The sequence below is a fragment of the Pezoporus wallicus genome, unplaced genomic scaffold (genome assembly GCF_028554395.1).
Source record: "Pezoporus wallicus isolate ANWC-B61680 ecotype Strahan unplaced genomic scaffold, APGP_CSIRO_Pwel_v1 contig_1739, whole genome shotgun sequence".
Taxonomy (NCBI): domain Eukaryota; kingdom Metazoa; phylum Chordata; class Aves; order Psittaciformes; family Psittacidae; genus Pezoporus; species Pezoporus wallicus.
In genome coordinates, this window is record NW_026637351.1 from 2218595 (window position 1) to 2241744 (window position 23150).

The window sequence follows — 23150 nt, forward strand, 5'->3', positions numbered from 1 at the left end:
CGGACGGCACAGAGAGAGGGGACACGAGCTTACATGAGCACACTTCTCTTTGCCTTATAAAAAGAATTAATTGAAAAAGAAAAGGAAGAAAAGTGTATTTCCAGTTGTTATCACCTCTTATTGAACATTGTTTGGTATTTTTATTCATACAGTTTGGTCCCTCAGAGACATATAAAAAACACAGGCCATTTTCTAGGTGATACAACAACTTGGACCCTCTTCCTGCCAACTAGGGTTGATGCTCTCTTGGACCTGCTACTCACAACAAGAAAGACCTGTTGGATGAGGCAAAGGTGAAGGGCAGCCTTGGATACAGTGGCCATTGGACTGTGGAGTTCAAAATCCTGAAAGTAGTAAAACAAACAGCAGAATAGCAGCCCTGGACTTTGGAAGAGCTGATTTTATGCTCCTTAAGGACCTGCTTGGCACCGTCTCATGGGAAAATACCCTGTAGGACAAAGAGCCAGGAGAGCTGGCTGTCATTCAAGGACAGCTTCCCAGGAGCAGAGGGAGGGTGCACTACAATGGGCAGAGCTGAGCAAGCGCAGCAACAGGCTTGCTGGGATGAACACAGAGCACTCAACAGGATAAGGCACAAACCAGCCACGGAAGGGAAAGGAAACAAAAAAGGTTTCATCAGCTGCCTTGTTTCTCTCTAAGGGTTTTGGTGGCCCAGCAGGCACTACTGCTGAAACAAGGAGCAGCGTCTGAACTTTTCCGGAGTTTCCAGAGCCAACAGCTGCTCACTTCCCACTCTTCAGGTCTCACACTGCCCTATCCATTGAGTGACCACTGGAGAGCTGCTGCCCTCTGGTACAGCATGCTGCTCTGCCATTTGCCAGCAGCATCTCCCCGCTGCTTGGTACATGTGATGCAGGTCACACAATAAACTCCATTTGACGTATACGATAACAATGAAGGAGAGGACCTAGCCAACAGTCAGGGAACATCACTCCTCAACTCCTAGCTCACTGTGGGGCTGGGGAAGCCCCCTCACCTCCTTCTGTCTCCATTTTTATGCCTGCAAGTGGCTTTTATTCATGCCTATAAAGTGGAGTTTTATTTAAATGGTTCTTTCCTAAAGACAAAGGCCCATGCTCTCTAACTGTGTGAAGTGAAAGCATGGTGGGAAGAGCCCACACTGTCACTCCTGTGTGCATGGGCCTCCTGAGGCAAACCCCATGTTTCTTCAGTACCTTAATCCCACCTGCCAGCCAAACCAAGCTCTGTCATACCACCTTACCCTTTACAGGCCACCAACCCCTCAACAGCGCATCACAAAGACCAGCCTCATCTCAGATACTTCCTGCTCTCTCATCACCTGTACCCCTATTGTACTCAGCTGTACCCCAGAATTTGCCACTGTTATTCTAGATAGATAGTAGCTAGATTTCAAAGTGAATGAAGAGTTATGTACTTGGTCCAGCAAATCTTATTTATCAGCTCTTTCATGGTCATTTTGTCCCATTCTTCAGCATGTGGAGCATCCCATGGTGCTTCTAAAGGAATCTGGAGAGAGAGGTGAAATACCCAAGAAGTTACTTAGTACTATGTCATTGCCTGGTCGTAGCTAGTTAGTAACACAGAGCTGACTGACATATTGACCAGAAGTTCCTTTTGTCCCCCTGTAAATTTGGAATAAAGTAACTAAATGGAATAGTTTCCACTCACAGCTTTGGGCATGAATTGTACTGTGACCACCAAATCTGGCTTTGGCTGACCAATGAACTACATCCTTATGTTGGGACTCATCTGGCCTTTAGTTGTCCAGAAGCAAGGTGTCTGTTCTAATTCAGTTGTCCTGATATCCTCTCATAGCTGAGGGAAAAATTTCTCCAGTCAAAGATTCAGTCAGATGGGTATTCAAAGGCCCCTATGTCTCACTGTCAACTACAGAGGGAGCAGAAATCCCTAAATACTATTCAATTCTTTTTAGACAGTTAAATTCTTAATAATAATCCATTGCATCAAAGTACCATGACATGTGATGACACTAACACATATCTGAATCTGTAAAGAATATGTATTATTTTATAAAAAAATTGTAGTATCATGGACAAACTTGATTCTGCAAAACCACATAAACCAAATGAACTTTGCAGGAATATTGTTAACTATGCTTGAAGTTTGTTGTAGGGTAGGGCCCCTGGTTTGAAGCCAGATTATAAGGCAACTGGTAAATATTTGGAAGACAGCATGATGTTCCAGGCTAATTTTTGTGCACAGAAAGCTTTGCGGCTGTACTGCTTTAATTTTGAAGGCATTTACTGTGTAAGAATTTTAGAAATAAAATTTTAGACATTAAATAAAATAAAGCAAATTTTTAGACATCTACAAAAAAAAAAAAAAAACAAACCAAAACCCAAAAACAAAATACCCCACAAAAAAAAAAAAACCCAAAAAACACACCCCCCCCCCCCCCCCAAATCATTGTTACTCAAATAGGCTGTCACAAGGGAAGGGGAAATACCCTTCTCATTTCCCAGCTCATGGAATGGTTTTCCTTGGCATGAGAAAATACATATACTGAGGTTCAACCTCATCTTCTTCAGATATCTTAGACATCTTTGGACTTTTTTGTATCCTCTCACGGAGTCATAGAATGGTTTGGGTTGGAAGGCACCTTGGAAGCCCTGTTATTCCTGATACTTCCCGGGCAACACAGGTATTTTTCCTGATGGATATTTCTTTTCTTTTTTGTAATAAGAAGCAATAAAAATGCCTGCCAGATACAAAACAAACCAAAACCAGATTTGCTAAAGGTGACGTGAACATTTTAAGAAACAGATATAATTTACACAGCCTACCTCTTTTCCCAGCTTGTCCATGGTCCTCCAGAAGTTATTGCAGTCCAAGTAAACTAAGGGATTCCATGTTGGAGGGGAAATACCTGTGAAACAGCATGACTTCCCCTAAAATACACATAAGAATGTAAGCAACTGAAATAGAATAGAGCATATCTTCATTGCACAAGAACACAGCTCTCGAAGTCATCACATGGTTGACCTTTTGTGTTTTGGTGTCTAAGCACTTTTATGGTACACGTCACCTATAAAAGCAAACATGCCTCTTTATTATTCCAAGTACCCTGGTAGAAACCTGCCAAAAAGGGGTTTTAACTTTAGGAAGAAAAAAATCTATACAGTTTCAAAAGTGGTATCAGTACTTACAATGTGTATAAAACATAACTGCAACAGATAATTATCTCTCAGATGATCCTGTGATATCATGATAAGCAAAACTGTCTAACAGCAGATGGTTCTTTGTGATAACTTTAATCTGAAATAACTGAATGAGCAGGCAACATTTTCTCATAATAAATTGCTTGGAACCTTCCCCTATATAAATCAACAGCAAATTTCTCATCAGAGCTCTTTAACTGTTTTTATTCTTCCAGGTGTGTCAAAAGTTTGCATGAGGTCACGTGGCAGGATGCAGCAAACATACTGGATGAAGACAGGTAGGAGCTGCAGTGCTAAGAGGTGTGCAACGTGCTTTTCAGTGCAGTGCATACCATGCCAGCACATCACACCTGGCAGGTGGGAGTCACAGACCAAGTGAGAGGCTGCAAATGCATGAGATGGTGACCCAGGGACAGAGGGACTCTAAGCAAGAGCCAAATGCGCCTTCCCCACGCTTAGTGAAAGAGAATTTATAGGTCTTCCCCACTGGTAATGGTGTATGTGTGTGTAAATACAAATGGATTTCTGATATTCTTCAGAACATTTTTCTGCAAAGATCTTAAGGAAGATAAATGGTGCAAATGAAACTCAGAGACCACGGTGAGCTTCCAAACTTGGAAAAAGCAGCAAAAAAAAATCCAAATTCCCACATTTTGGTCGATGTTTGCCAGCCCCAGGGCAGGTACAATGGAGGAGACAACAGTACATGGGTAAGGGAGAGAAAAATTGCTGTGGCCAATACTGCTTGGTTCTTCTCTCCCCGGAAGACGGCTGCAGTGGTAGCCGAACCCTGGGGTCCATGTGGGCCCATGGTGTACCTCCTCCTCATTTTCAGTGAGTGCATCTGCAGATATGCTCTCCTGTTCAGTCTAGACACAGTAATCTCTGCTCTGGGCCAAGCAAAGAGCAATCTCACTACTTAGTTCAGTTTGAGATCCAAGTGCTTAAAGGCTTTTGTTAAATACCCAACAAATCTTGAGTTTTCAGTTCACCAGGATGATTCTGGAGGTGGTTGGTTACCTCTGGATTTCTGTGTATGTAATCTTAATCTTGTGTACAACTTTTTTTTTTTTTTGGTTTGGTGGGTTTGTTTTTTTTGTTTGTTTGTTTGTTTGTTTGGGTTTTTTTTTTTTGTTTTGTTTCTTTTATCCCCATTTCATTCTGGTTTAGGGAGTTATGTTGGAGGAAGGTGGGCAGGGAATGCTGCTCCAGCCTTCTCCAAGTGCATGTGTGTATGCGAAACACAATCCTGCCATGGCAAGGGCAGAGAAAATTCTCATATGAACTACCAGCAAGGGAATCCTCTGCATGACTTTGCATCTTTGTTTTCCAGAGTACGATTTCTCACTGCCAGTTTGGAGCACTGTGTGTTCAGCCACAGAAAAATGGACAAAAAACACATGCAAAACGATATACTGCATGCTACGGCTTTTACTGTCATAAACCCGTGCTGTATCAAACAAGGAAATTGCTGCACAAAGCAGTAATATATTGCTAATAATTGTCTTCTTATAGTACAACACTTTGTTTTCGCAAAAGATCATCAAATACTGCTCCTTCAAAGTTAATTTGTTGCTAGACTTCTTATTCTGGTTAGAATGCAGGTGCCATCAATGTGTCTTCCTTCACATGCTTTAACATCAATAATCCTGCCCTTAGACAGAGGTGAGGTACAAAGCTGTCAGGCTATCTAACAACAGGTGAAGATAAGTTATTACTGCAGCTCTGCCATGTCAGTACTGCAAGGGACAAAGGGAAAAGATAAGCCTGCCATTCAGGAGTTGCATGAAAACTTTCCAGTTTTTCACTGTTGAGTGATACCTCTTTTCAACAGACTTTCTGATAAGTGACTGTGTTTGTGCTAGGTGGTGTAACTTGCAAACACCACTCCTATCCTCAGCTTGCTTAACTCTAAAAAGAAAGTAAAAAAAACCCAGTAAAATAACTTCTTCTAAAGTTCCTCTCCTCCTTTTGTTTTCAGCCAATCTTACTCCTTATATTGCTGGAAACAACACCCCAAGAAAAGTCTCTCCCAGAAACTCTATGATGAGCTTTGCACCAAAGCAACTTTCCCAACCCTCAGCATTAACTTTACTGTGCTCAACAGCTACAGGCTGAGAAACTCCTGAACTATCTGGATTGCTTCAGACGGGGCAATCAGCGAGTGAACACTCCCACTGGCTGGCTGATATTTTCCTCCAACTTTTCCACCTCTGTGCTAGCTTTAGACCACCAGAACCACAAATTGCTGAGGACTGACCAAGAATATGACACATATCACACTGGATATTCACTTACCTGCTATTTGAAAAAATAACTATCCTTTCATTACCTATCTGAAAACACTATTAACCTCACATCTTTGGTCAATGGGAGATTGGCCCAGGGAGATTGATGGGAAAACATATTTTATCCCCTGAAAACTAGGAAATGTCAACTTAACAGTCTAAACATAACAGTCTAAACATACATAAGAGTTTAAAGCTACATTACTTGTTGCTCTCCTCTGCATGCAAAAAAAACCCATAACTTCAGTAAGACTGGAAACCAAGGGCAGGAAAAGCTGGAAAAATACAACAGTCCAACAGACTTTAAAGAGCTTGGGACTGAATTCAGAGAGCCTGAAATAGTTCATAGATACACTAACTCCTTATGCAGGGGTGGTTGAACACATAAGAGGAAAGCCCAATTCTAACAAATTCCGGGAGAGAAATTCCCATTACTCACCAGAGAGCACATGACAAACATCCTTAGCAACATCGGTTTTTCAACTCTTTCTCTCTTGCACAAGTATCTCCACAGCAGGGAATAAATCTAGCCCAAATGACCTGGAGCTGGTAAGTTATTCATTTGGTTTTAATATTGCCTCCCTACGAGGCAAAGCAGCTCTGGCTACGTATTTCACAGAGGAGATCACTGCAAGCAAGCAAGGTCTTGCAATATTCCATTTTAAACAAGTTTACAGTGTTCTGGGTGTATTATTTTGAGAACAACTGTTTTCTTAGCTGGAAGGCAAATAACCTACTGGCTTTGCCCCCATGCTAACACAAGGCTGCCTGCCTGACCACAGGGTTTATCTGTTTTTTTTTTATTTTTTTTTTTTAATTTCATTTCCTGGCCTGTTGAATGCTTTCCTGCAGACCTCAGATTTGGGTCCTACTGCCTGCCTGGATTAGTTACCCCACACCAATCCAAAGGAAATAATATACCTAAGAACCATATTTCAGTGGTTGGAAAGGCAGCAGAGCTGTGCTCTGCAAGGTGTCTCTTCCCTGCCCAGGGCCACATTGTGGCTTGTAGCCATAACTACAGGAATTAAGCCCAAACTGCCCCAGCTGTGGCACCGCTCCAAGTTTAAAGTTGTGCAAGAGGAGAAGACAATTTTGGCAGTCTGATAATCTGTCTCCTGCCTGCTGTGCTGAGGAAATGCTGCATAGGAGGAAGTACAGGAGGAACATCCCTTGTGCACCAGAGCAGGGTTTGCTATTGCCCTTGGGCCACCCATAGTGCATACACCTACAGCAGCAGCTTACTATGGTGTGAGCCCTGAGGTAGACATCCTTTACTGCACAGTAATGCTCATCTTTTGTCAAGTATTACCTTGCTCTCAAAATCATGAGCAAACAAATAAGCAAGATCTGTCCTTATTTACTAATGTTGTGTATACTGGAGCTTGGTGTTGCTGCAAGATATTAGAGGACTGCAGTTATATGAAAAGTTTAATATTGCACCAAGACCCTAATGCCTTTACTTTCTAGGGTCTTATACTAAAGAGAAAGTGAAAACAGAACATAGCCTGGTCTTCAAGGACCTCTGTAAAAATAAAAAGCTGTCTGTATCATCTGAGAAAGAAGAACTCCACCACATCTGCCTTTTCTCAGTCCTAAAGCATTCTTGATGAATTAAAGGACAGTAGTCACAGAGCCATTTGGCTGGAAGGAAAATCTAGGGCTCATATAAAAATCTACAGTTTGAAGTTACAGATTTACAATGACAGGTTACAAGCAAATTCCCAATTGACATCAAAGCAGTCCATGTTACCGTGCTGAGGTAAAAGAATTAACAAAGAATAATTAAAAAGATAAACAATAGTTATATATTTGGATTTCTTCAATAAATTTTAACTACAAAGGGAACCTGTCCACATGGAACAACATATTTTTAAAGCTTGCAATATGTGGAATTTTTCCACACTCATATGGGAAAAATTCCTTACAGAGCAAAGAAGCTCATGAAATCCCTCTGGGGATCTTCACTTTCCCTTGGCTGCTTCCGCTGCTAGGGTTAAACATTTCCCCACTTTCTCCTAACTCAGTCCAAGCAGTATCCTGGAAATCTTCAGGAAAAGCCAGGCTGAAACAATTAGTATGGTACACAAAAGAACAAAAATCTTCTAATCTGGGGGTGCTGCAGATTATATGCAATTGTCTGACTTGCAACAAAATCTAAAGACATAGAATCATAGAATCATAGAATAGTTAGGATTGGAAAGGACCTTAAGATCATCTAGTTCCAACCCTCCTGCCATGGGCAGGGACACCTCACACTAAATCATCTCACCCAAGGCTTCATCCAACCTGGGCTTGAACACTGCCAGGGATGGAGCATTCACAACCTCCCTGGGCAACCTATTCCAGTGCCTCATCACCCTAACAGGAAAGAATTTCCTCCTTATATATACATGTTTAGTCATTCCTCAAAGCACTGTCCCTCTTGCCTCAGACAAAACTGCACAGCATTGTAGACTTTGGAGAAATGCCCTTGGGAAGAGAACTTCCTGTCCGTCCCCAGCTACATGCTCCCTGGCAGCCATCAGATGACAGAAATAGCAGATGAGATGCAAGGAGAAAAGTTTCAGTCAAACTTTTCAAACCTGAAAGGCAGCAGATGGCCCAAGGCTGACAACATATTAGCCCAAGAAACTGAACATATCCATATTTCTGTTTAATATCTAATTTCTGGGGCAATGATCCTTTAATATCTCTTTGCTAACATTTTCTATCTAGGAGATACCCTGGGTGCTCGGGTTCCTGGAGCATCTTTAATGAATATGAGGGGGTGTAACTGTAGCCAGGAGAGCACAAATCCCTGCCTGGCCAACTCACCATCATCACAGCGCGGTAACAGGGTAGGTAAAATGTACAAGCCCTTACGGCCCTGAGCATTCACCAACCCAGCCAATAGCCAGGACCACACAGATGGTTTTCAATAGGCTTCTTGTAGAAGTGGGATGTAAGAAAGGATTCAACAGCAGATACCTGAAACAAAGGGCATGGTGACTACATGGTGTCTCAAGGAAAGGGTATGGAGAAGAAGCTGTGGAAAACCTTAGGTAAAAGAAAACAAAAAACCTGCAATTCATGGGAAGATGATGTGGGAGAAATGAGACCTACTGGAGAAAAGGCATCATTATTTCTTCAGTGCTCAAGTCTGTCTGCACTGGGAGACCTTAAACCCCCTTTGCAGTCACCCTGGTCCAACAACTATGTCTCCTTTGGGGACCTCAGTTAGCTTGGTAGGACCACAATACAACTGATCCACAGCCTGTGATCCAGCTGAATAGCTCATAATGCTGCCTCTTGCTTAGAAACATGCTTTTACTTCAAAGAAAATTTACAAAATTACAAGATCATTAGCAAGGACATGCATAATGTAACATGGAACAAAAAAAAAAAAAAAGCTGCAGCTTCATTGCTAAAATGGATTAAGGGCTGAAATTCATGTAACCCATTAGAGCCTTTTATTTTACACACATAAGTGCCATTAGGATGCTAAGAGATCCATGTCTGAGCTTAAATAAAATAGAGGGGGCCAAACATTCAGCTGGTACAAATCAGCCCAGCCCTTTTGCTGTTGAATTATTTTAGAATTATAGACTAGCTATGCACTTATTTAAGATGTGACTATTTTATGAGCATGACATGAATCTGCCCAATAAGGAGAGGTTACAGAACCAGATGATGACACTTTGCAGCATGAGCACATTGGTCTAATTCTTGGATGAAAAAGTGGAAAGATAATAGAAATGAAGCCACTTAAAATTCCACCACTTAGGCCTGTTTCTATCAATTATGTCAACTCTGAGTCATACAGGCTTCAAGCCTTTTACCAGAGTCTGGGAAGTACCAAAACTAAAGGATATTAAAAAATATAAGAAGTTATGGTCTTTGGGAAGTGTAGTTTGTGAGTTATGGAGATAGACAGTTGTACCTCATACCTATGAATCTTAGACCTCTGTCGCTCTCCCTACTGCTCTCCCTTTGTATTTGTTTTGGCAACAGGACCTGTCTAAGACCTGAGCAAAAATCTGGTGGGCTAAAGATCTAAGACAAGGGCTGGAAACCTGCTCTGAAGACAGGCTTCATTCTAATTCACTTCAACCACGCTACCTACTCATGAGTGGCCATCTGTACTCCCACTGCCCTACATCTCAAACATGAAGCTTACAGCAAGACTTGGAAGGGGCTTGTTTCTCACCATTAGCTACAGAGGGAATCTCAATGAGTCTCATAATAGATGTCCAGCTTCTAAACATCCATTTGTAAGTAAGACAAATCCCATGCTACAGGACTGGGAGGGATCTTACATGAATCTAGTTACGTAAGTGGGGCAAAAATGTTATACTTACTCCCATACTAGTCTCATATAATGTTGCCCAGTATTACCATTCAATAGTATCCAACAGTTTTAAATTTTTTTCTTATTTATATTTGGCCTTTATTTGGCCTTTATTTTGGCCTTTATCCACAAGAAAATTCATCAGAGGATATGATTCAAAGACAATCAGGCGCCAAATGTATCCCAAATTTTTTAACTGCTGTCAGTCCCATTTTTTTAAACACTTTACAAAAGAAAACAAGAACCACTGGTCACACTCTCAGTAAGTTAAAATAGAATAACAACAGTTCAAACAGCTGCTTATTGGATGACTAAATTTGAGGTACCTCAACATGAAAAATGCAATACTTGCCCCCTTATAATGGATCATATTGCCATCGAATTTCACTTTGTAGGTCTCAATACCCAGCTCTTTTGCCAGTCTGAGAATCCGGTTTTGGGTAGGTCCCACATATGCTCCACCAACATCTACGTAATTAACCTGATTGTTCTGTTAAAAGAAAGAATACAGGAATCAAAAGCTGCACAGGATGCTCTTCAATACAAATGTAGAAGTAGAAAGAATAATTCCATACTGATTAACACTGCAACTACATGCACATGTAATCACAGACACGCAGAAATCACAGTGTCTTCACTCTATCACACACATGTGCAATTTGGTTTAACTCTTGTTTAAATTCCCCTGTAGTTTTTAGCATTGGCTTTTAGGTCTCACAAAAGATATGAGAACCTGAAGAAATATCCAACCAAAACATTGCAAACCATTTGTTGAAACCGCCTCCAGCACCAACGCTTGTTTTCTCTGTAGATAACTGCTTAGCAGTGGATGCTGAGCACTGCACTGCAGTATTCATGGAGAGTAATCTCCTTTCCAGCACTGCACAAATTGGCTCCAGCCTGATGTGCCCTGGCTAGCAGCTCCCAGCAATGCTTGCCACCAAAGGTGCTCCATGCATCCCTCAGATCAGCATTATGCTCACTTGGGAAGCAGAAAGAAAGCCAAAGGTTTCAGGAATGAATACTATTACAAGCAGGCTGATTTTCCAAGATGGTAACTCTTTTTAACACTGTTTATAGGGAGCATTTTAAGCTAGGCATTCTCAGTGTCACAGAAGAATGGTGTTTATGCTTCATGTTTCATACACAATGATTTCTGCTGAAACACCACTGTTTATCTCTGGTTCCCCAGGAATGGCATCTGACATATTTTAAACTTCCCTTATTTTCAGGGTGGGGAGCAGAAGTAATGTCTGTATTACATTGTCCTGTGTCATAGGTGACTCCTTATTTCTCTCATTTTCTTTTTAATGGCAGCCAAGGCATGGTCCATTTTTAGAAGCATGAGTATTATTTCAGATAATTTAGCTGTGTTAAAATGTATGTCTGAGCTGTAATGATGTTTGGCTCTGCTCAGGCTACTTCTTATAGGGCTCTTAGTTACCATGTCTGTTATAGTATGCAAAGGGAGACGGGAATGACAGGAGAAATGCTTTCATACTCTTGGTCTCAAGATGATAGTTTTCCTCTGTAATGTTAAAGACAGAGCAGATCCTGCCATGGACAAAGGGTATGGACTACATGGGTGCAACTCAATTACCTTAATACGGATGTTTAACACAATTTTAGGCAGCCCAAGGTACCCAAGCTGAGCAAGGCTGACAAATTTGTCTCATGACCCATGGAAGACCTGCAGCTGGATACCAGGCAAGGTATCCTAGGGCAGCTGAAATGGTACTACATGCTTCTGGTTAGGTACCCAAGTCCCATTCAATGGCTCTCAGAATTGCTTCCAGTCCAATCTTAAAGAACCTCCTGTCAAGAGAAGCCCACTGGCACGTATTGCAGTGCAACCTCTTCAAACACAGCTCTATTACTTGACAGAAGTGATGGCAAATTGGGACAGTTGTCTGCTTTGGGAACTCGTACTCCCCTTTTTCTCCCTGGCAAAAGTCAAACCCAACAGTATCACAGAATGGTTGAGGTCAGAAGGGACCTCAGGAGGCCATCTGGTCCAACGCTCCCTGTCTGGTAAGGTCTCCTAGTGCAGGTTGGCCAGGACTGCATGCAGACAGCTTTTGAGCATCATCTCCCTGCTCTCTCAGACTTTCCTCATCAGAAAGAAGCTACAGTCCCCTCATCATCCAGATCATTAATGAAAATGCTGAACAGGACTGGACCCAGTATTGACCCTTGGGGTACACCTCAAGTTACCGGCCTCCAACTAGACTTAGTGTCACAGATCACCATCCTGTGGAACAGGCTGTTCAGCCAGTTGTCAGTCATCTCACTGGCTGCTCAAACAGTACATACTTCATCAGCTTGTCTATGAGGATCTTACGGGAGACAGTGTTGAATTACTGAAGTCCTAGTAGATAATACCCAGTTTTCTCCTCATCTACTAAGCCAGTTGTTTTATGATAGAAGGCTATTGGGCTGGTCAAGCATAACTTCCTCTTGGTGAATTCATGCTGACCGATGACTTTCTAGTCCTATATGTGCCTGGAAATGGTGTCCAGGATTAGTTGCTCTACCCCTTTCGCAGGGACTGAGTTCAGGCTGACTGGCCTGTAATTCCCTGATTCCTCCTTCTTGCTCTTCTGGAAGACAGGAGTGACATTTGCCACACTGTAGATCAGCACAAGTGGGAGTCCAGCATCTCATGAAGTACTTACCCTAACAGTGAATGTCCTTCCTCCAACTCTATCCCGGGCCTCAAGAACCACCACATTGACCCCAGACTCAGACAGCAATTTGGCAGCTGACAAACCTACCAGAAAAAGACAAAGTGCTTTAAAGCAATGGTCAAAAACTGAACCAAAGCTTCAAGGTCAGAGATTTCCATACTGTTTTCAAAAATTCCTGAGAGAAGTCAGAAACTTTTCATGTCTTACCACAGAAATCATGTGGCTGCTGCTGCTTAGTTGCATGTTATAACCATATCTGTAAGCAGCATTCACAGACTGAAGTTTTCCTCCTTCCAGTTAGTATTTTTGCATTTTAAAACCAGTAAAATCTCAATTATTAAGGGACAAAAATGCTACTCTTCATTTGCACAGTACCTAGAAAGGCAGAACCAGCTTGAGGGGCTTGGACTGCCATAGAGATAGAAATAATAATATACTAAGTAGGCATGTTACAGCAAGGTAGGCTTCCAACTTCTTCTCTCGCTCATCAACTCTTCATTCTACTGCTATCCACTGTCCTCATTTACATGCAGGAAGAAAGACTGCTTCACTGTCAAGTTTAATTTTAAGCAATGAAGTTTGACCATGGCAATCAAACACAGATACTTTATAAAAGGAATTATGGTCACAGCAAAAATTATCTAATTATGGGACTTTGTGATGGAGGCAGTACAGACAACTGAAAATTGGACAGGACAGGAGTCCTCTTTGCTTTTGACAAATGTGAGCTGAAATTGTAAAAAGCAATTATGAGTTTGTGAAATCAGATTATCCCACTGCCCTGCAGGCCAATTTAGCACTAAGGCATTGGTTCTTTGGAGTCGTTTCCCCTCCTTAAGTATAGAAAGCCAGCCGTATTGATCGGAACTTCCAAGATAGCCCAAAGTAAAGAATAATAATATTATATTCATGTTTATTACACTACCTCAAAATGTGATTAAAAGCAACCGTTCATGAGCCAACAAAGAATGCATGTCTGAAAAGACCAGAGGAGAGGAATTGTTCTGGGTAGCATTAAGTGTACTTTCTTATTCTGAGGACAATACAGGAAACCCATAAACTTCTGTGCACGTAATCTTTTAATGGGGAAGTGGAATACCACACACTGGAAATCAGAACTGAGGAAGTTCAAATGGCTTACATTGACAAAAATTATACATACAATTTCCATTCTCATCTAAAAATAAATTTACATCCTTGCACTACATTCTTTTGATTACTGCAGCAGAAGAAGTATACTTGATTCTTCTATTTTTTTAGTTTTCTAATTTTCAAAAATGGAAGCAATTTTTCAGTAGAGTGAACATCTTCTAAATTGATCTCATTTATTTCAGCAGTATTTGATCATTTTTTTCCTGCATGAAAGTCTATAGAGAGCATTTAATTTTTTTGTTTTTTTATTTTTAATATTGAATTCTGCAATACTTTTGTGATGGCATTCTCTTCTTCCCCAACATAAGCGTAGAAGACACAAGTCTATAATGCTGGGAATACAAACTGAAGTATTTTCTTACAAATATTTTTTTAAATGAGGAAAACATATTAAAAAAAAAAGATTTCTTACATATGTAAAGTAAAATAAGTTGAATTTCTCTATTCTGCATAAATATTACTTGGACATTCAGGCATGAGTGCATAATTCTTATTTAAGCATTACAAAATTATGAATTTCTCTTGTAAGAAAGTCTGCCACAGATATACAAGTCTTGAAAAAATGGACAGTGTATTCATGTGTTATCCTATCCTACATGAAGCAGACAAAAATCTGGCCTAGGTATGAAAAAAACAAACCCACAACCATTGTATGTGAATACTTAGTGCCTAACACCATCACTCCATGCTGTATTATGACAGCTATATTCATGCCATAGATGTGTAGGAAGAATAATGGTTGCACTGGACTGGGTTGGAAGTTAAGCTTGCTACTGGTTTATAGCTTAATTAGATGATATGTCCAAATAAAGAAGGACTGTTGAAGGATGAAGAATATGCGGCAGTAAGACTGAGGTTCTCTAACTTGTTTGCTTGTTAAACTGTAATTCCTGCATTCTGGCCTTACAGGTTTTTAGTGTCATTATTGTTTATCAAGTGTCACCTTAGACACTGATCAGAAGAAAAAAAAAGTCTTCATAGATACACAGAGTGGGAATGGGCAAGAGATACATTGGGACAGCAATGGCTTACTGGCAACTGCCAGAGGGCTCAACTCAGAAATCAAAACAGTGCAAAGTATGTTAATTAAAGAGTGTTACTACGTATTTATTTGTTTAAACCATGGAAACAATTTTCTTTGAAAATGGAAGACTACAATCAACACCCACACATGGGGTATTACTATGTAGCTGCCTATGGAGCCCAACTCTTCAGCTTCATTCTGGTGTAACCAAAGTGCACCAGATACAGCATCACAATCATGAAGCCTACCTGTTTTTGATACACAATTAGCCTCTGAATAGATTGCGTATTTTCCCTTTATCTTCTCCATAACTTGAATTTTCAAGGCTTTTGTTGCTGTTCCAGTACCCTCTACAGGACTGGATGCCAGAGAGTGACCATCTGTTTCTGTTTGTTTGATGAGGAGAGAATGAGAGAGAGGAAGAAATGAGACCTTTTCCAGGTGCTTGCCCCACCTCTGCCTGCTCAGCTCCCCTTGGGCCACACAGATGTAGTCTTCACCTCCTCTCCAACATCCCCATTACTTCCCCAGAGGACACTGCATGCCTTCCAGGAGCTGGCAAGGGGGAGAGCAGGACCTTCACACCACAAGAGCCTCCCACAACATGAGTATTCCCCTAGAGCCGTGGCCCTCCAGCACACATGGGCTCTGACACCACAATGTCCTGGGATACTGTGGATGTCCACAGTGCCCTGGGCAAAGCCAGGCACTGGGCTGTGACCTCTCAGGCTGCAGCCAGGGCTCAGGTGAGGTATTTTAAAAATCACCGGAGTATGCCTGTATGACTGCAGTAGGGACATGCCCATCATAACCAAGGCCACTGCTGTGCCCCATTGCCACCTCCACCTTCTCCAAGTAAACCACACCAAATCACTGGCTGCACTCCTTCCAGATATCACTCTATGAATTAGAAAGAAACTACTTGCCCCAGAAAGATGAAAAAGACCTGCCAAAACCATGCCTCATTTGAAGTATCTGGCTGTAGAAAGTGACTTGGTATTATATGAGAATAAATAAGGAGAGACGGCTTATACATCCTCCACAAGGGTTTCTATGGCAATCTCACAAGAAGATATTCCACCCCCCCCCCCCCCCATCTGAAGAAGCCATGTGGTAAAGCCCCGTTTCTATTGATTCTGCAGCACTATTAAGGACTCAGAATTGCTGCTGCCACCAGAGATCATACTGCTGCTATTTTCCTTTCAGAAAACTGTCATAATTCTATCAAGCAAAGCAGTTTCAAGTGCATCAAAACACCAGATATACAGTTAAAAAATAAATAAGTAAAAGCAAGCAAGATGAATTCAAGCCAATCTGCAGACAAGACATACACCATATCTGAAACACAGAGATGCTGAACAAAACTGGATTTTGCATGTAGGCTCATGGAAAATACAACAAAGCATGCCTCTACCTCATAGGAAAGAGAGGTTCAACTCTACATGTAGCGCACAAGACTGGGGCTTAAGAGACCTGAGTTTGATTCCCAAGTGAGCCCCACAATGTAGGAAATATTTGCCTATTTTGTATGGAAGCGGTTATAAGGGTAGCATTTCTGAGAATAGTTCCAAGTTGCCTCAACACTGGAGTTGATACAGAGCATATGAACAGATAGAGGTTCTGTAGCACAAATAGTGGGTGTTTTTAAAAAGTTACTTTATTGAAATGTGATAGTAATTCTACAGTAATAGTAAAGTAATTCTACTTTTCAAAATCTAGGCTCTGTAACCCACAGCATCAAACAGATTCACTGATACACAATGATGAGAAGCAAAAACCACCAGCATCTTTTCCAGAGACAGCATACTTCCTATGCAATGCATGCTGAACATCTCCAATCCACAGAAGGGCAGTGAAGGGACACCAACCTTTTAACCTTTCAAACTGAGGCCACTACATATGTGCTGTATTGAGCACACCAAAACAAAGGCAGAAGTTAGCTATTAATACTGAAAAGGTAAATTTCTGCTGGTTTTCTGGACACATTGTTTGCCTACTTGCTAGCTGCTTTGAAAAAGTGTGTTTGCTTTTATGGATCCTCCACTGGGTTAAAAGTTTAAAAAACCCAACCTAATACAGTATTCCTTCATAAAATCCTTGTTAATCCACCCTGCTTTAGAGGAGTGGGATAATTACACTGTGTGAAAGACTAATAAGCCATTACTGTAGTGTTCTAACCGAGCAGGCTTTAACTGAGTACTGCACAGAAAAAAGCTTTCTGGAAAATCTCTACATTTTTCTGATCTTAAGCAGGGGAATAATTTTAAACTTTTTTTCCCACATTATGCTAATATACACCATTAAAGTAAGACAATTGACACTATATCCTTGTGAAAGTTCCACTGTAACAGCATGCTAATGCTGGGATTATTTTTACCATTTCACTGGAGAAAAACTTAACTTTTTCCAGATGCAACTGGGTAATTATATCTGCCAGTGCCCACCTTAGAATAAGCTCTCACTATTCAGCTAGAAGTTTCTTTGGCAAGTACATAAACCTGTCAATAAGAGATGAAAACCTTTCTGCCATGACCCAGGGTAATATCTCGCTTCCTTACCTCTTTCTTTACCTTGCTTTGGTTTGTTGTTTTTCTTTTGTTTTGTTCGGGTTTTGTTTGTTTGTTTTGTTGTGCGCACCATTTTATGCAAATAAGTTTTACGATATAGTTAAAATGTACTCATTTATATCAGGCTGAGCAGAGAAATCACACATGGGCAGCAACATATAGAAGGCTGAGAAGAAAGAACTGTTTTCTTTCACATACTAAGGATCTGAAGATTTAAAACTGCCAACCCAACCAAAAATATTAAATTACAGCCCCTTAAATTTGCACAAAACAGTAGGAATACACATTGTGAATCATAAGTCTACATTAATTTCTTCTTCCATGTTGCCTAAATCCATAACATTACTAACTCTCTGTTTGTCACAAGTTGTATTTTATCTTTCCACATGTTATTTCACAATCCTTGATGTAGAATACTTGATTCTGGGGCTAAGGCTGTGTTTATTTATTTTGTCATTTTCAGGTAAATGTTTTTCACTTCTTTTTCATCAATTCTTTTCTTCCCCTCAAGCAAAAATAATCCAGTTGATTCAGCGAAGGTTTCAACTAGAAGAGAACAAATACTTTCTGTTACAGAGTGCATTGTTCAGCTGAGACCAGCCACTCTGACTGGTTTCAGTGGCACTACTGTGTAAATGCTTTCATCGGATGCAAGCCATATTCTGAATGGTACAAAGGCAGTTTCTCATGGCAAGTGTTAATAGAAACACAGTAAGTAGGGACAGGGAATTATGTCCTGAGGATGAATCCACTCCTCCATACACACCCACTGGTATTTTCAAGTCCAAAGCCCATTGCAGTAAACGTCTCTTCCCCAGAAAAATGCATTCCCCCTAAAGACAGAAAAAAGTTAACTAATATAAGCGTGCAGTTAGAAATTAACACCACCAGGTAAGATGATGATGACGGTTTGATACTATCCAGTTAATGGAAACATCTAATGTAATTACACATATTTTCTAACTACTGCTAATTGTTTTGCTCAGTAGGCAGAATAAATTCCTGATGGCTAAATGGTGACCTTCAGCTAAATAGGTATGTGAAAAAATGTTGTTTCTAAACTGTGATCAGTGTCATTGACACAAATATCAAGAACATAGGTATTCCCAGAAAAGACATAATGCCTGTCCCATGCTGTTCTTATTATGCCAGGATATTGAGAGACCTGTTCTAACTAATTGGATATATATTTTGCTTATTGGAGTAAATAACACTCTTAAGACTTCAGACCTACCTAGCTAACACAAACACTCTTTCTGACCTTTCAATACCTTTCACCTAAGCAAATAATGCAAAATCTGTTCCTCAAGGACAAGCCATATGTTTCCAATGCTCTCTCAAGAGCTCTGAATTTGCTAACCTATGAATCATGCTGGTTTTGCCAGAAAGAAACCTAATACATTCTTCATCCAGGGGCAGAACCTGCTGTGACTACTCAAGTTACATCCTGGGTTAGACAATGTTTAGAAATGATGCATTTACCATAGAAAAGATAACAAATATTATGAAAGATAAAGAAAATAATAATATTTTTACATCTGATTATATAATGAACACATCACAACCATATTTTGACTGAAACTAAATATCTGGTACTAAGCATAACACAAAGGAAGGAGTGTCTTAAACAAAACCCATGCTCTACATCATAGGACTTTGTGTCTTTAGCAGTAAAACTTTAGAACACATTATGAAGGAGGCAAATGGAAACTGATATTTCTACTTATTTGCAACTATTGTATAGAATATCTATGACACTTTATACAGGGCCCTGTTAGTTTTGTCCCTGCTGTAGACTTTTCTCATAATGACAGTCAGCCAGTCAGCTTCCTAGCAGTTCATGGGGAACCAAGAGCTCTGTGAAACATTACTATTTATTTCTTCATCCCCCAAAATGTAGGAATTTCTGGTTCTCAGTGACAACAATATCACTGATTACCAGCTTTCCTGTTGGATCCAGTAAGAAAGCAGTAAGGAATCAGGCAGCCAGAGTCCAGGACAGGGCAGATGTAAAGAGACAAACACAGGATTGATTTTAGGAACCAGCTGTTGCATTTCTACAGGTCAAATTCTGGGTAAATTTAGAAGTAACAATGCAAAAAAAAAAACAAAAACCAACCAACCAAACAAACAAAAAAAACAAAAACCAAAACAAACCAAAAGAAAAATCTACTGAAATCTGATCCAGATTTGCACAGGTGGGACTGATTGTATCTTCTACCAATAACTGTGTATTTGACAGTTTATCTGACACCACCACCCCCTAGCAGCACAGCATGCTGTCAAAACAAACAAAGTGGTATACAACATAAGTTGTGCTGCCATTAGAGCAGCCATTATAGCAAGCAAGGAAAATCTGCATTTCCTTGTTTTTCACTCTTTCACTCAGAGACCTCAGCCAATGTGTGAGTAGCTCAAGTGGTAAGGTTCTCAATCATCTCACATCCCATCAATCTCACATCATGGAGCAGGAGATGCAACACATAGTGCCCTTCCTTGGAGAGAAAAAAAAAAAAAAAACCAAAAAAAAACAACCCAAAACCACAACTGTAATAGGGTGTTATGCGGTTTATTTCAGCATAAGACTAATTGTTACTATTTTTACATCCCAGCTTCTCCTACAATTTGTGGCATTTGGACTCCTTAAGTGCAACAGAAAACAGTGCTGTTTCCTGCATGTGGCTGGCAAATTTAAGCATTGTTTTGTTGAGCCATGAGATCTCCTTGCTTCTAATTAAGAGCAAATGTGATTTTATGTGGAAATGAAATCTGTCCATATCAAAGAATTATAATCTTCAGCATAAGTTTCAGTGATGACTGTGTTTCCCTAGTGCTTTGTGCTTGTTTCATGATGTGCTGAAATGTCTTCCAAGAGATATTTGTATACAAGTTTTCTTGGGCTTGTCTGCTTCTGGACATTGTTCTCCATTTGTAATATGTCTCTGTTTTGCATTATGTAGACAAACATTCTTAACGTCTCTTGCCTTCTTTTGATAAACTTGGCTCCCAAGTTTATCCCAAATTCATGTGTAAGGTGAGGCTGGTGCACAAATATAGCCCAAACTTTCCACTGAAGCAAATTAGGGTATTTTGCTTCCACTCTATTTTTGCAAGGTTTTGAATTATTTAAGACAGACTTTTCAGGGTGTGTTTTTCAGGCTGATTCTTTTTTTTTGCTGGAAAATCTTAGTCAAAATTGGCTATTTCTAAACCTTCAAGAAACAAACATTTTTTTGATTTTCTAAACTCATGTCTTTATTTTATTCCTATTTTGGAAGTTCTAGCAGCAACTTAAAATTTGGCAAGGAGATAGCCTTTGAGTCATCATAGCGCATTTTGTTATCCATGTGAAAATATGCTGCAATAGGGTCAGTTACAAAGTTGTGAGGAATTGCAGATCACATACAGGCAGCAGCCACTTCCTAGATCTGAAAAGCTGAAATATCTAAGGTTTCTGTCAAACTCTCTGAGCACTTAATGCTGACGAGTCATTAACAATCAATCCCCGAGGAGTGACTGAGCATCCTGGACCTTGTAACTGATTTCAGATCTCAGAGCTTTTGTGCACACTGCATCCTAGGGCTATGGAGCCAAAATATAAATCTCCCTGTAACCATGGCCTTAGATTCAGGTGCAGGTGACAGCTGAGATGCAGACAATGTGTCAGAAGAATTATAGCAGTGATCTGCTGCATAAAAGGGACAACTTCTGAAAGCCATCCATACAGTAGTTAGTCAACATAGAGGATGACAATGTCCTAGTCCTCAATTAGTGTAGCCCCTTAACCCAAGCAGCAGAGGATTCTCTGATGGGATGTCAGGGTTATGATCCTGCTGATTAAGCAGACACACATGCATGGCACACCATGCGCTGTCAGCTTGCTGTGTTTAACAAATGAGGGAATTTAATAGCCTAAACCAAACTATACAAGCAAAAGGTCAAAATCAATCCAAACCAGAATACCCTCTTCAGCTCAGTAGAAAACCCTATAGGTAGAAAATGGGAGAAATATTCAAGGCATACAGGTAATAATTCCCTGTGGGTATTGGGAAAGTCTTAAACTTCAAGCTTCAGTTTCTTTCATATGCTACTGTATAAAACATTATAACTAATATTAACTGTATTACAGGGGACATTATCCATTACAAACAATACAAATGTGCCTGGGGCCTTTCCTGGCCATGATCCACATTTTCAACATGTGCGCCCATGTGAGAAGAGGAATCTAGCCCAAATTCTGCAGCTCCCTCTCTGAAGGGGTCCAAATGTAGTTGCTAATGAAGTGTGGGCTGTTTGAACATGATTCCATGGAGTACAACAGGAAAATATCAGCAGTAGAGTCTACTAGAAATGAGTTCTTCTTCCAAGGGCTTCCCCACTCTGAAGCACACTTTGCAGAAGCTTCCTCCACCCCTAGAGTGCAGCTTCCTACAGGCAGACTTGATTCTGTGTCGCTGTGAGTGACAGATGTGTGCATACAGAGGAGAGGAGCACAGATGAGTGTGTTAGGTTGTACAGAAATTTGTTCTCAAGGACACGCTTCGTGTTGAGGAATAGATATTTCCAGAGATGCCAGTCATGATTTGAGCTTTATTTTGCAAATAATGTACAACTATTTTTTAAAGCCACAATCTCACTGCTAGGAAGTTCACACTTAATATATTAACAAGCACCTTGTTTATACCTGATGCAGATTTCATGTATTTCTAGTAAATAACTAGATTATCCCAAAGTTTTCCATTCTTTCTTGCAAACATCAGGTCAGGAGTATTTAAAATACAGCAGAAGGAGAGAAGGTAGTAATCTTAGCAGATATAAGACAACTTCAAGTAGATCTTCAAGGAAATAAGCAGTAGCAAGTCAAGACTGGAGTCAGAGACATGTTAAGGGGAAACCCTGTCCATACTGGAGCATGGTTTTTATCTCACCAGTCACAAAGTTCTGGATACAGATTACATTTTTTAAGACCAGAAAGCAGTGCTGTATAACCTCTTACAGAACTGAGGTGTAGGTACATTGGTACAGGAACAGTGGAGACAGAGAAGCTGTGTAAAAAGCAAAACAAACCAGGAGCTGGTAGCAATTATAGTGCCCAGCTATGAATGGTATTATATATTGAAGATAGATTAATTATGAAATAAGGCATTTATAGTCCATTTTTCTAAGGCTGTTTTCTTCAAATGATGCCAGTTGTAATTCATAACAGTCAAACACCAATTTTTATGTTACTGGAGTGACATAAGGGTTTCCACTGGTAAGAAAAATGTTCCTGTATCCCAAGAGTGCTATGACATGTTTATTTGTGTTCCTAATGCCACTGACGAATTTTCAGAGACTGCAACGCCTTGGAATTTCCTGGTTGGCTACATTTCGGACTCCACACCAGGCTTTAGTCCAAGGCATAAGTGTTCTGAAGAAACTTCCTAATTCTTGTACTAGTGAAGCAAGATACCACTTAGAAATGCTCGATGTGTTTTCCAAATCACTGCTACAGTTTGAAAAGCTGGAGAAGCAAGAGAAAAAGAGCTTCTCAGAGCCCTAAAAACCACATTAAGCTCACACCACCATCAGCTGCACACAGTACAGGGTGATAATTTCCTAAGGGCACTCTGTTTGTTACATGAACCTTAAGCATGAAGACCCAATGACTCATGATAGCAGAAAAATACCCAGGCATTTGATAAAAGAAAAACGCAAGCAAACCTATGTCCAAACTCTTTCTTTCTACAGCTTTTTAAATAATTACGTTGTCACAAATAATAAGCAATTAATATCATTTTACCAAATTATATAATGTAATTAAGTAAACTGTTTGCTGTTTTATGCATTAATTCACTGTAGATTAAAGAAAGGAAAACTCCTCAATTCTAATAAAAACTCATTTTACCTATAGCCATAATGGTTGTAGTATCACTGAAGT

At 40.3% G+C, this 23150-nt stretch overlaps 1 protein-coding gene across 1 annotated transcript in view; it reads right to left on the reverse strand.

Moving 5' to 3' along the window:
- The window catches only part of LOC130596963 (amine oxidase [flavin-containing] A-like), a 38014-nt gene that overhangs the window by 13917 nt on the left and 947 nt on the right, over positions 1–23150 (reverse strand). The window contains exons 2-5 of the mRNA XM_057405078.1: positions 12476–12570; positions 10153–10290; positions 2808–2912; positions 1418–1509 (exon numbers count right to left, since the gene is read on the reverse strand). Of these exons, the coding sequence (XP_057261061.1) occupies positions 1418–1509; positions 2808–2912; positions 10153–10290; positions 12476–12570 (430 nt within the window). The remainder of the gene's footprint in view (positions 1–1417; positions 1510–2807; positions 2913–10152; positions 10291–12475; positions 12571–23150) is intronic.